Source organism: Oryctolagus cuniculus, chromosome 1 (assembly GCF_964237555.1).
Source record: "Oryctolagus cuniculus chromosome 1, mOryCun1.1, whole genome shotgun sequence".
Taxonomy (NCBI): Eukaryota; Metazoa; Chordata; class Mammalia; order Lagomorpha; family Leporidae; genus Oryctolagus; species Oryctolagus cuniculus.
Genome location: NC_091432.1, coordinates 77,005,960 through 77,018,326, shown reverse-complemented (window position 1 = coordinate 77,018,326; position 12,367 = coordinate 77,005,960). Strand labels below are relative to the sequence as shown.

General features: G+C 43.1%; 1 protein-coding gene across 5 annotated transcripts in view; it reads right to left on the bottom strand.

Annotated features, from left to right (window-relative positions):
- The window catches only part of CCDC83 (coiled-coil domain containing 83), a 68,666-nt gene that overhangs the window by 11,483 nt on the left and 44,816 nt on the right, over nt 1-12,367 (bottom strand). For all 5 annotated transcript variants that reach the window (XM_008263084.3, XM_002708468.5, XM_070076436.1 and 2 more), the window contains one exon: nt 8,553-8,621. In XM_008263084.3, the coding sequence (XP_008261306.1) occupies nt 8,553-8,621 (69 nt within the window). The remainder of the gene's footprint in view (nt 1-8,552; nt 8,622-12,367) is intronic.

Here is a 12,367-nt window from a genome sequence, read left to right as displayed (position 1 = left end):
TTATTGTATTAATAAAAGATCTTTCCAATTCCCGGAATTTTTTCTACATCTTTCTTTCCTGGACAGTTTTGGTTTTTTTTTTTTTTAATTTTATTTATTTATTTGAGAGGTAGCGTTACAGACAGTGAGAGGGAAAGAGAGAAAGGTCTTCCTTCTGCTGGTTCACACTCCAGATGGCCGCAACGGCCGGAGCTACACTGATCTGAAGCCAGGAGCCAGGAGCTTCTTCCTGGTCTCCCATGCGGGCGCAGGGGCCCAAGCACTTGGGCCATCATCTACTGCTTTCCCAAGCCACAGCAGAGAGCTGGACTGGAAGAGGAGCAACCGGGACTAGAACTGGCACCCACATGTGATGCCAGTGCTGCAGGCAGAGGATTAACCTATTGTGCTGCAGCACCAGTCCCCAGTTTTGGTTCTTAGTGTTTCATTTTACTTTATTATTGTTAGTTTACTTGGGCTTTCTCTTTTTATGCCTGTTGATCCCTGATTATCTATTCATATGTAAGAAAGGTCTGGGGAATGGTGAGGATTTGTTTTACCAGTGTGTAAATAGGTCTGTTTTCATAACAGGTTACTCCTTGGAATGGGCATGTGGAATAGAGAGTCTATATGGGACACTACGACAAGCCAACTGGCAAATTTAGGAGGGAGAGGTAGATGTGGGATGCTAAGTCATGGCTTCCTAAATGTTGACAGGGAAGGATTTTCTGCATAGAAATGTCTAATGTCTACAGTAGAAAATTTTACTCTAATTGGGTAATTTGTACAATATTCTCAAAGAGCAGCCATGAAGTTCTTAGTCCAAGAGTAACACTTGTGTTCTGTGTGAAAAGGAATGGTGGGGGGTGGGGCAGTGCTTATTGATACAGATGTTCTCTGTGCAGAACATCAAGTAATCCTCTTGTTTCTCCAGATCCTATTCATACCATCTGTCATACACACAGACTCTTAGCAGATAAGCTTCCAGGCTTCCAAAAACAGATTGGGTTTTGCACATCCACTGCAGACTCTTGTTAACATCTGGACCAGATATTGTCTGCTGGTTTTACCCAACAATATGTTTTCTTATTTGTTTTTTGTCTTCCAGAAAATTATTGAAATAGCACTGGCTAGTTAACTCCTCCTGTCCTGTTTGTGGCTGGGTTCCTTTTCTTACTTCCATAATTCTATTTCAGTATATCCTCAGGAAAAGTACGATGCAGTTTGCCCTTCAATGACTGTATCTATATTCAGCAATGTTCATTCATGTAATAACTACTTAATAAGCATAGTCTGTTTCTTTTTTTATTTAGTAAATATAAATTTCCAAAGTACAGTTTATGGATTACAATGGCCCCCCCCATAATTTCCCTCCCACTCACACCCCTCCCATCTCCCGCTCCCTCTCCCATTCCATTCACATCAACATTCATTTTCAATTGTCTTTATATACAGAAGATCGATTTGGTATATATTAAGTAAAGATTTCATCAGTTTGCACCCACACAGAAACACAAAGTGTAAACTACTGTTTCAGTACTAGTTATAGCATTACTTCACATTGGACAACACACTAAGGACAGATCCCACATGAGAAGTAAGTACACACTGACTCCTGTTGTTGACTTAACAATTTGACACTCTTGTTTATGGAGTCAGTAATCGCCCTAGGCTCTAGTCATGAGTTGCCAAGGCTATGGAAACCTTTTGAGTTCGCCGACTTTGATCTTATTCCAACAGGGTCATAGTCAAAGTGGAAGTTCTCTCATCCCTTCAGAGAAAGGTACCTCCTTCTTTGATGGCCTCGTTCTTTCCACTGGGATCTCACTCGCAGAGATCTTTCATTTTTTTTTTTTCCCCAGAGTGTCTTGGCTTTCCATGCCTAAAATACTCTCATGGGCTCTTCAGCCAGATCTGAATGCCTTAAGGGCTGATTCTGAGGCCAGAGTGCTGTTAAGGGCTTTTGCCATTCTATGAGTCTGTTGTGTATCCTGCTTCCCATGTAGGATCATTCTCTCCTTTTTAATTCTATAAATTATTTGCAGACACTGGTGTTATTTATGAAATCCCTTTGACACTTAATCCTATCTTTTTGGTCAATTATGAACTCAAATTGATCACTTTAAAAAGTAAGATGGCATTGGTACATGACACCTTGATGTGATTGAATTGGAATCCCCTGGTACATTTCTAGCTCTACCATTAGGGGTAAGTCCGAGTGAGCATGTGCCGAACTGTATATATCCTTCCTCTCTTACTCCCACTCTTGTATTTAACAGGGATCACGTTTCAGTTAAATTTAAACACCTAAGAATAAGTGTGTGTTAATTAAAGAGTTCAACCAATGATACTAAGTAGAACCAAAAAAAAAAAAAAAAAAACAAAACCACTAAAAGGAATAAAATGGTAAATTGTCCCTCGACAGTCAGGACAAGGGTTGATCAAGTCATTGTTGCTCATAGTGTCCATTTCACTTCAACAGGTTTCCTCTTTGGTGCTCAGTTAGTTGTCACCGATCAGGGAGAACATATGATATTTGTCCCTTTGGGACTGGCTTAATTCACTCAGCATGATGTTTTCCAGATTCCTCCATCTTGTTGCAAATGACCAGGTTTCATTGTTTTTGACTGCTGTATAGTATTCTATAGAGTACATATCCCATAATTTCTTTATCCAGTCTACTGTTGATGGGCATTTGGGTTGGTTCCAGGTCTTAGCTATTGTGAGTTGAGCTGCAATAAAAATTAATGTGCAGACAGCTCTTTTATTTGCCAATTTAATTTCCTTTGGGTAAATTCCAAGGAGTGGGATGGCTGGGTTGTATGGTAGGATTATCTTCAGGTTTCTGAGGAATCTCCAGACTGACTTCCATAGTGGCTTTACCAGTTTGCATTCCCACCAACAGTGGGTTAGTGTCCCTTTTTCCCCACATCCTCTCCAGCATCTATTGTTGGTAGATTTCTGAACGTGAGCCATTCTAACCGGGGTGAGATGAAACCTCATTGTGGTTTTGATTTGCATTTCCCTGATTGCTAGTGATCTTGAACATTTTTTCATGTGCCTGTTGGCCCTTTGGATTTCCTCTTTTGAAAAATGTCTATTGAGGTCCTTGGCCCATCTCTTAAGTGGGTTGTTTGTTTTGATGTTGTGGAGTTTCTTGATTTCTTTGTAGATTCTGGTTATTAACCCTTTATCTGTTGCATAGTTTGTGACTATTTTTTCCCATTCTGTCAGTTGCCTCTTCACTTTCCTGACTGTTTCTTTTGAAGTACAGAAAGTTCTCAATTTGATGCAATCCCAATAGTTAATTTTGGCTTTGACTGTCTGTGCTTCTGGGGTCTTTTCCAAGAAGTCTTTGCTGGTACCTATATCTTGCAGGGTTTCTCCAATGCTCTCTAATAATTTGATGGTGTCAGGTCATAGATTTAAGTCTTTAATCCATGTTGAGTGAATTTTTGTGTAAGGTGAAAAGTAGGGGTCTTGCTTCATGATTCTGCACGTGGAAATCCAATTTTCCCAGCACCATTTATTGAATAGACTGTCCTTACTCCAGGGATTGGTTTTGGATCCTTGATCAAATATAAGTTGGCTGTAGATGTTTGGATTGATTTCTGGTGTTTCAATTCTGTTCCATTGGTCTATCCATCTGTTTCTGTACCTGTACCATGCTGTTTTGATAACAACTTCCCTGCAGTATGTCCTGAAATCTGGTATTGTGATGCCTCCAGCTTTGTTTTTGTTATACAAGATTGCTTTTGCTATTTGAGGTCTCCTGTGTCTCCATATGAATTTCAGCATCATTTTTTCCAGATCTGAGAAGAAGGTCTTTGGTATTTTGATTGGTATCGCATTGAATCTATAAATTGCTTTTGGGAGAATGAACATTTTGATGATATTGATTCTTCCAATCCATGAGCATGGAAGATTTTTCCATTTTTTGGTATCCTCTTCTATTTCTTTCTTTAAGGTTTTGTAATTTTCTTTTCTTTTCTTTCTTTTTTTTTCTTGTCAAGCAGAGTGGACAGTGAGAGCGAGACAGAGAGAAAGGTCTTCCTTTGTCATTGGTTCACCCTCCAATGGCCGGCGCACCGCGCTGATCCGATGGCAGGAGCCAGGTGCTTCTCCTGGTCTCCCATGCGGGTGCAGGGCCCAAGCACTTGGGCCATCCTCCACTGCACTCCCTGGCCACAGCAGAGAGCTAGACTGGAAGAGGGGCAACTGGGACAGAATCCAGCAGCCCGACTGGGACTAGAACCCGGTGTGCCGGTGCTGCTAGGTGGAGGATTAGCCTAGTGAGCCGTGGTGCCGGCTTTAAGGTTTTGTAATTATCATTGGTTAAGTTTATTCCCAGGTATTTGATTGCTTTTGTAGCTATTGTGAATGGGATTGATCTTAGAAGTTCTTCCTCAGCCGTGGCATTGCCTGTGTATACAAAGGCTGTTGATTTTTGTGCATTGATTTTATATCCTGCTACTTTGCCAAACTCTTCTATGAGTTCCAATAGTCTCTTAGTAGAGTTCTTTGGGTCTCCTAAATAAAGAATCATATCATCTGCAAAGAGGGATAGTTTGAGTTCTTCCTTCCCAATTTGTATCCCTTTAAATTTTTTTTTTTTTTTTTTTTTTGCCTAATAGCTCTGGCTAAAACTTCCAGAACTATATTGAATAGCAGTGGTGAGAGTGGGCGTCCCTGTCTGGTACCAGATCTCAGTGGAAATGCTTCCAACTTTTCCCCATTCAATAGGATGCTGGCGTGGGTTTTTCATAAATTGGTTTGATTGTATTGAGGAATGTTCCTTCCATACCCAGTTTACTTAGAGTTTTCATCATTAAAGGGTGTTGTATTTTATCAAATGCTTTCTCTGCATCTATTGAGATAATCACATGGTTTTTCTTCTGCAGTCTGTTACTGTGGTGTATCACGTTGATTGTTTTGCACACATTGAACCATCCCTGCATACCAGGGATAAATCCCACTTGGTCTGGGTGGATGATCTTTCTGATGTGTTGTTGCATTCTATTGGCCAGAATTTTATTGAGGATTTTTGGATCTATGTTCATCAGGGATATTGGTCTGTACTTCTCTTTCAATGCTGCATCTTTTTCCGGCTTAGGAATTAAGGTGATGCTGGATTCATAAAAAGAATTTGGGAGGATTCCCTCTTTTTTGATTGTTCTGAATAGTTTGAGAAGAATTGGAGTTGGTTCTTCTTTAAATGTCTGGTAGAATTCAGCAGTGAATCCATCTGGTCCTGGGCTTTTCTTTGTTGGAAGGGCCTTTATTACTGTTTCAATTTCTGTCTCAGTTATGGGTCTGTTTAGGTTTTCGATGTCTTCCTGGTTCAATTTAGGTAGGTTGCATGTGTCCAGGAATCTATCCATTTCTGATAGATTTCCCTGTTTGCTGGCATACAAGTCCTTGTAGTAATTTCTGATGATTCTTTTTATTTCTGTAGTGTCTGTTGTTACGTTTCCTTTTTCATCTCTGATTTTATTGATTTGGGTCTTTTCTCTTCTTTTTTTTAGTTAGTTGGGCCAATGGGGTGTCAATTTTGTTTATTTTTTTAAAAAACCAGCTCCTCGTTTGGCTGATTTTTTGTAATGGTTTTTTAGATTCAATCCTGTTGATTTCTTCTCTGGTTTTAATTATTTCTCTTCTCCTACTGGATTTGGGTCTGGTTTGCTGCAGATTTTCTAGATCCTTGAGGTGAATTGAAAGCTCATCTATTTGGTGCCTTTCCAATTTCTTGATGTAGGCACCTATTGATATAAACTTTCCTCTTAACACTGCTTTTGCTGTGTCCCATAAGTTTTGGTATGTTGTGCTGTTATCCTCATTTACTTCCAGAAAATTTTTGATTTCTCTTTTGATTTCTTCTATGACCCATTGTTCATTCAGGAGCATGTTGTTCAATCTCCATGCGTTTGCATATGCTCTAGGGATTCCTGAGTTGCTGATTTCCAACTTCATTCCTTTATGGTCTGAGAAGCTGCATGGTATGATTCTAATTCTTTTGAATTTGCTGAGACTTGCTTTATGGCCTAGTATGTGGTCAATCCTAGAGAAGGTTCCATGTACTGCTGAGAAGAATGTAAATTCTTTAAGTACAGGATGAAAAGTTCTGTAGATATCTAGATATCTGTTAGATCCATTTGGGCTATAGTGTCATTTAAATCTATTGTCTCCTTGTTGATCTTCTGTCCTGTTGATATGTCTATTTCTGAGAGTGGAGTATTGAAGTCTCCCAGTACTATTGTATTGGAGTCTAAATCTCCCTTTAAGTCCCTTAACAAATCTTTTAAATAAACCGGTGCCCTGTAATTAGGTGCATATACATTGATAATCATTATATCTTCCTGTTGAATGGATCCGTTAATCATTATATAGTGCCCCTCTTTGTCTCTCTTAACAGTTTTTGTGCTAAAGTTTATGTTGTCCGATATTAAGATGGCTATGCCTGCTCTTTTTTCATTTCTGTTGGCATGGTATATCTTTTTCCAGCCTTTCACTTTCAGTCTGTATGGATCTTTGTTGGAAAGATGTGTTTCTTGTAAGCAGCAAATAGATGGGTTTTGTTCCTTAACCCAATCAGCCAATCTGTGATTTTTAACTGGATAGTTCAGGCCATTTACGTTCAATGTGACTATTGATAAGTAGTAACTTTGCCCTGCCATTTGCCAAAGATATTTTCTAATATATGCTTTGAATTCCCTGTGATCTTTTGCTGTGAGGTTTCCTTCCTTTACCTTCTTTCATATTGATGGCCATGTTTCTGTGTTTCTGTGTGTAACACATCTTTAAGCATCTTTTGCAGGGCTGGATGAGTGGCAACAAATTCTTTCAATTTCTGTTTGCTATGAAAGGTCTTTATTTCACCTTCATTCACAAATGAGAGCTTTGCAGGTATAATATTCTGGGCTTGCAGTTTTTCTCTCTTAGTACCTGGGCTATATCTCACCACTCCCTTCTAGCTTGTAGGGTTTCTGATGACAAGTCAGCTGTGAGTCTAATTGGAGATCCTCTGAGAGTAATCTGACGTTTCTCTCTTGCACATTTTAGAATTTTTTCTTTATGTTTCACTGTGGTGAGTTTGATTACAACATGTTGTGGTGAGGTTCTCTTTTGGTCATGTTTACTAGGGGTTCTATGAGCTTCCTGTACTAGGATGTCTCTGTCCTTCTCAAAACCCAGGAAGTTCTCTGCAAGTATCTCACTAAAAAGGCCTTCTAATCCTTTCTCTCTCTCCATGCCATCAGGAACTCCTAGAACCCGAATGTTGGGTTTTTTAATAGTATCCTGTAGATTCCCAACAATATTTTTTAGATTTCTAATTTCCTCTTCTTTTCTTTGGTTTGACTGTATACTTTCCTGTGCTCTGTCTTCTAAGTCCGATATGCATAGTCTGTTTCTTAAGTGCCATGGATATACAGTTGAAAAGACATAGCCTGCTCCTCTTATTATGGAGATAGAAATATAAGCAGGCAATGTCAGTATATTTTAGCAATTGTTGCAATGAAGCAAGAGAAAATGAAAGAGCAGACACCCAGGACTTGTGAAGAATTTTCAAAATGGTTCACAAGGAAATTGGTCATCAAAGTTTGAGCCTGAACAAGGAGTTGTAGTTATCAAAGCAGATGAGGGAAAGCAGGTAATGAAAGTAAGGGCAGAGGGACCAGCATGTATAATGCAAGGAAAACATGACAGTACTACCCCACAAAGAATTTTCCAGCTCCAAATGTCAATAGTGTGGAAGTTGAGAGACCCGCCTTAGAGTCTTCACATAACCACCTGCAGCATAAGCAGTTTTGCACTGCTGGTAAGGAAAGATGGAGGTAAGCCGAGACCAAGGCTGCACACCTGAGTACAGCAACTTTTGTATGCTCTTGAGAAGGAGGTGTGAAGCCAGCCTGCGGATGGGGCCAGGGTGAGATACAGAGGGTAGGGACAACTTGAGCATAGGTAAATGTCTGTAATCACATTGGTGTTGGCTGCAAAAAAATGTCCAAAGGTCCAGAATAGGTCCAGAAGTCACTAGTGGGAAGAGAAGACGAGACAAGCTTAGAGGGCAAGGATCCAAAGAGCTGTCTCGAGAAACATATCCACAGAAGGTCACGTACATCCCTCTTCCCTTTGCACCAAGGGTCCATCTCAGAGAGGAGCAGGGGAAGGAAAGGAAGTGAAAAAGCCTGAACACGTTTCCAGAGGAGACCATGTCATGCAGGGAAGCAATTTCAATCAGTAGAGAAGGAGATTAGAATGCTCCTTTACCTTTGTCCCATCACCACGAGGAAATAGGTTCATGAGGAAGATGGAGTCAGTGTCAGGACATAAAGAAAATGTGTACATTTGAATATATTGTATGCATTGTAAATCTAAAACATTTTTGGCCATTATTGAGATTACATATGGTATTCATTGAGTAACATATCAAAATAAGATTAACACTCCACTTGATTTTATTTTATCTCTGTAAGTCAAAGTTCTATGTTTTCCCTATGACTTTGATTTATAATCAAAACTGATTCCCAATTCAACAAATTAAGAAATTGTTTGTTATGGTAAATTCCACCTACCTCTCTTTTTAGCCAGTCATTCTCCCAGATCTCTCGATAACTGCTCTTATCAATGAGCCTTACAGCATTCTAAAAGAAAGTTTCTGAATTAAGGAAGAGTTGCCACATGGTGATTCACAATATCAGTAATGGAGATGCACAATTAGTTTATCTGATCACTCATTTTAAATTGTATTTTGTAATTACTTGGGAACATATCTAAGAACTTTTGGTTTAGTTTTCATGAATTGTTTTAGCTGATTTACATCATCCAGTAGGGATAATGTGGAGAACTAGACACTGTATGTGGTTGTCCATTCATTTGGCCTCCACTGTGACTGAATCCGATTGCCTTGGTGAAGTCAATCAATCATTAAGTGATCAGCTTTACAAGTAAGATGGCTAAACTGTAGCGATCAAATATTCTTTAAGTATAAATTCACAGACATATTCCAATACATAGCGAGATCATGAATACATAATACATCTCTCTCTCTTTTAAACATTTAATTAATTAATTAATTAATTTGAGAAGTAAGAGTTACAGAGAAAGGGAAAGGTGTGGGGAGCAGCCCGGACTGGACTGAGTTACTGGAATTAAGACTTATTCTATGCATCTGCTCTCCCACAATATGGCGCTGGGAGAGAAGTAAACAGCTTCTGCACAGCTGCCTCCAGTTCAGCCAATAAACTGTAGGACTTGCTCCTGATTGGAGGAGAGCAGCGTACTCGGCATGTGGGCAGCCGAGTTAGGATTGGCAGAGGAGGACTATAAAGGAGGAGAGAGACAGCGTGCACCGGGAACATCTAAGGGGAACATCTAGCTGAAGGAACACCTGTGCAGCCCCCGAGAAAGCCGGCCGGCGGTGTGCTGCTCCCCTGCGGAAGTGGGGAATGTGGCCAGGGGGAACTGCTCTTCCACGGAGGTGGAAGGGATAGTAGCCAACCCGGGAAGAACCAGCAGCAAACCCGGGGAGGGCCGAGCAGACAAAAGAACAGCGCAGGGTCCTGTGTCGTTCCTCCACGAAGAGGGGGAGCGACATAATGGTGCCGTGACTTGGATAGGAAACCTAGAACGGATAGGAAACTTAGGAGGGAAGAAATGGGAAGAAATGGGAAAATTACCGGAGAGAGAGACTAGCAAACAGCCTAGGGAAAAGCCGGACGAAAAAGGTGCCGGAAGAAGCTATTGAAAGCCTAGGCATAGACTCGGATACGGACTATGGGGGGAAGCTGGGAGAAATCTCTAAGGTCGAAAGCGAAAGTGAAAGCTAGAACAAACAGACTCCGATACGGACTGTGGGGAGAGGCCAGGAGAAATGAGGGAGGAGTATTGTTGGAGGAAAGCTTGGGGAAATATACCGGGTAGAGAAAAATGTTAGGGAAATTGAAGCCGTGGGGGGCAGGCCGAGGCGGAAACGAAAGCCACTTTGGGATTCTCAAGTTAGCCCGGGAATGGGGGGGCGAAAAAGTTGAAACCAGAAGCGGAAACGTAAGCCTGGTTGGGATCCGTCTGATTAGCCCGGGGAGCAAAGAATGGGAAGCCAAACCGTGGGGCGGAGACGTAAGCTGGGTTGAATTCGCCAGGCTAGCCCGGGGAACTTGGATTGAATGCTAGTGATGGAGACGCAAGCTACGCTGTGTGACTCGCGGAAGCCGCCGCGTGCAGAGAGAGCACGGGGCGTGAATAGATAGGGAACGCGGGGCTGGCGCGAGGCCGTGATTCAGACGCGAGGGGGCTAGTGCGTAACCGCGGAGTGTGCGCGCAAAGCCGAGCCGCGCAGATGAGAGAGGCGCGGGCTGAAGCGGCTCAGAGCCGGCGAGGCGCCGAGAAGCAGCCTTGGGGCGGAGCCCGCCGGCGGGGCGAGGCGCCGGGAAGCCGCGCGGAGCCGTGAAGCTGCTGGCAGGGCGAGGCGCCGGAAAGCCGCAGGGATAAGAGAAACAGAAGTTTAGAAGTAAAATGAGAGAAATAGGAATGCTGGAAGATAGAAGTAAAATGGGGGAAATAGGAATGCCCGAAGATAGAGAAATAGAGAAATAGAAAGGCCTCCCCTCAACATGGCAATGAGAAAGCTTGGATTCGGTCTGCCTGATTAAGTGAGGCGATGAGCACCTGCGGGCAGCTAGCAGCTTATGCGCCGCAGGTCACCGAAGACAGGCACGAATTAACATCAGTAAGGCCTCCCCACAATACAGCAATTAGGAGGCTTGGATTCGGTCTGCCTGATTAAGGCGGTAAGCACCAGCAAGCAGCTCGACCAGAGTATGAGCTGCAGGTCACCGAAGATAGGCACGAACCAACACTAATAAGTCTCCCCCACAATATGGCAATGAGAAGGCTTGGATTCGGTTTGCCTGATTGTTAGGGCTTGTAAGCCCCTGCAGGCAGAGCAGAGCATGCGCTGCGGGGCACCGAACACAGGCACGCATCAGCGCCTAAAAACCTCCTCACAACATGGCGAAGAGAGGACCCGGATTCGGTTTGCCTGATTGATAGGACGTGTAAGAACCTGTGGCAACTCTAGCAAGTAGAGCAGAGTGTGTGCCGCGGGACACCGAAGGCAGGCGCGTATCAACGCCAAAAAATAAAAAGAAAGGGGGATCTGTGGGGAGCAGCCCGGACTGGACTGAGTTACTGGAATTAAGTCTTATTCTATGCATCTGCTCTCCCACAATATGGCGCTGGGAGAGAAGTAAACAGCTTCTGCACAGCTGCCTCCAGTTCAGCCAATAAACTGTAGGACTTGCTCCTGATTGGAGGAGAGCAGCGTACTTGGCGTGTGGGCAGCCGAGTTAGGATTGGCAGAGGAGGACTATAAAGGAGGAGAGAGACAGCATGCACCGGGAACATCTATGGGGAACATCTAGCTGAAGGAACACCTGTGCAGCCCCCAAGAAAGCCGGCCGGCGGTGTGCCGCTCCCCTGCGGAAGTGGGGAATGTGGCCAGGGGGAACTGCCCTTCCATGGAGGTGGAAGGGATAGTAGCCAACCCGGGAAGAACCAGCAGCAAACCCGGGGAGGGCCGAGCAGACAAAAGAACAGCGCAGGGTCCTGTGTCGTTCCTCCACGAAGAGGGGGAGCGACAGAAAGGGAAAGAGAAAAGTCTTCCATCTGCTGATTCACTCCCCAGTGAATGCAACAACTGGAGCTAGGCCCATCCAAAGCCAGAAGCCAGGAGTTTCTGGGTCTCCCATGCAGATGCAGGGGGCCAAGCACTTAGGCCACCTTCCACTGCTTTCCCAGGCCACAGCAGAGAGCTGGATCAGAAGAGGAGCAGCCAGGGCACAAACCGGCACCCCCATGGGATGCTGGCACTGCAGGCGGAGGCTAAGCTTACTACACCACAGTGCTGGCCCCAATACATCTTTTAAATTTGAAAAATTTCTGCCTGTCATTCATAACAGTGTGCACATTTGCAAACCTAATAGCAAGTGGTTTTAAAGTAGCAGGCCATAGATAGCTACACAATCTCCTGAAGAAAGGCACTTTACAGAAAAAAGATGAAAAGTATTAGTTGGGTCATTAAAATATGAATTCATTTTCAATTACTTTAGGTTTTTTAATTTTTAACTAATTTTTTAAAAGATGTATTTATTTGAAAGAGTTACGGAGAGAGAGAAGGAGAAGCTTCAATCTGCTGGTTCACTTCCCAAAATGGCCCTAATAACTTGGCTGGGCCAGGCCATGCCAGGTCAAAGCCAGGATCCAGGAGCTTGTTCCAGGTCTCAGATGAGTGCAAGGCCCCAAGGACTTTGGGCCATCTTCCACTGCTTTCCCAGGCACATAAGCAGGGAATTGGATCATAAGTGGAGCAGCTGGGTTTCAAATCAGCACC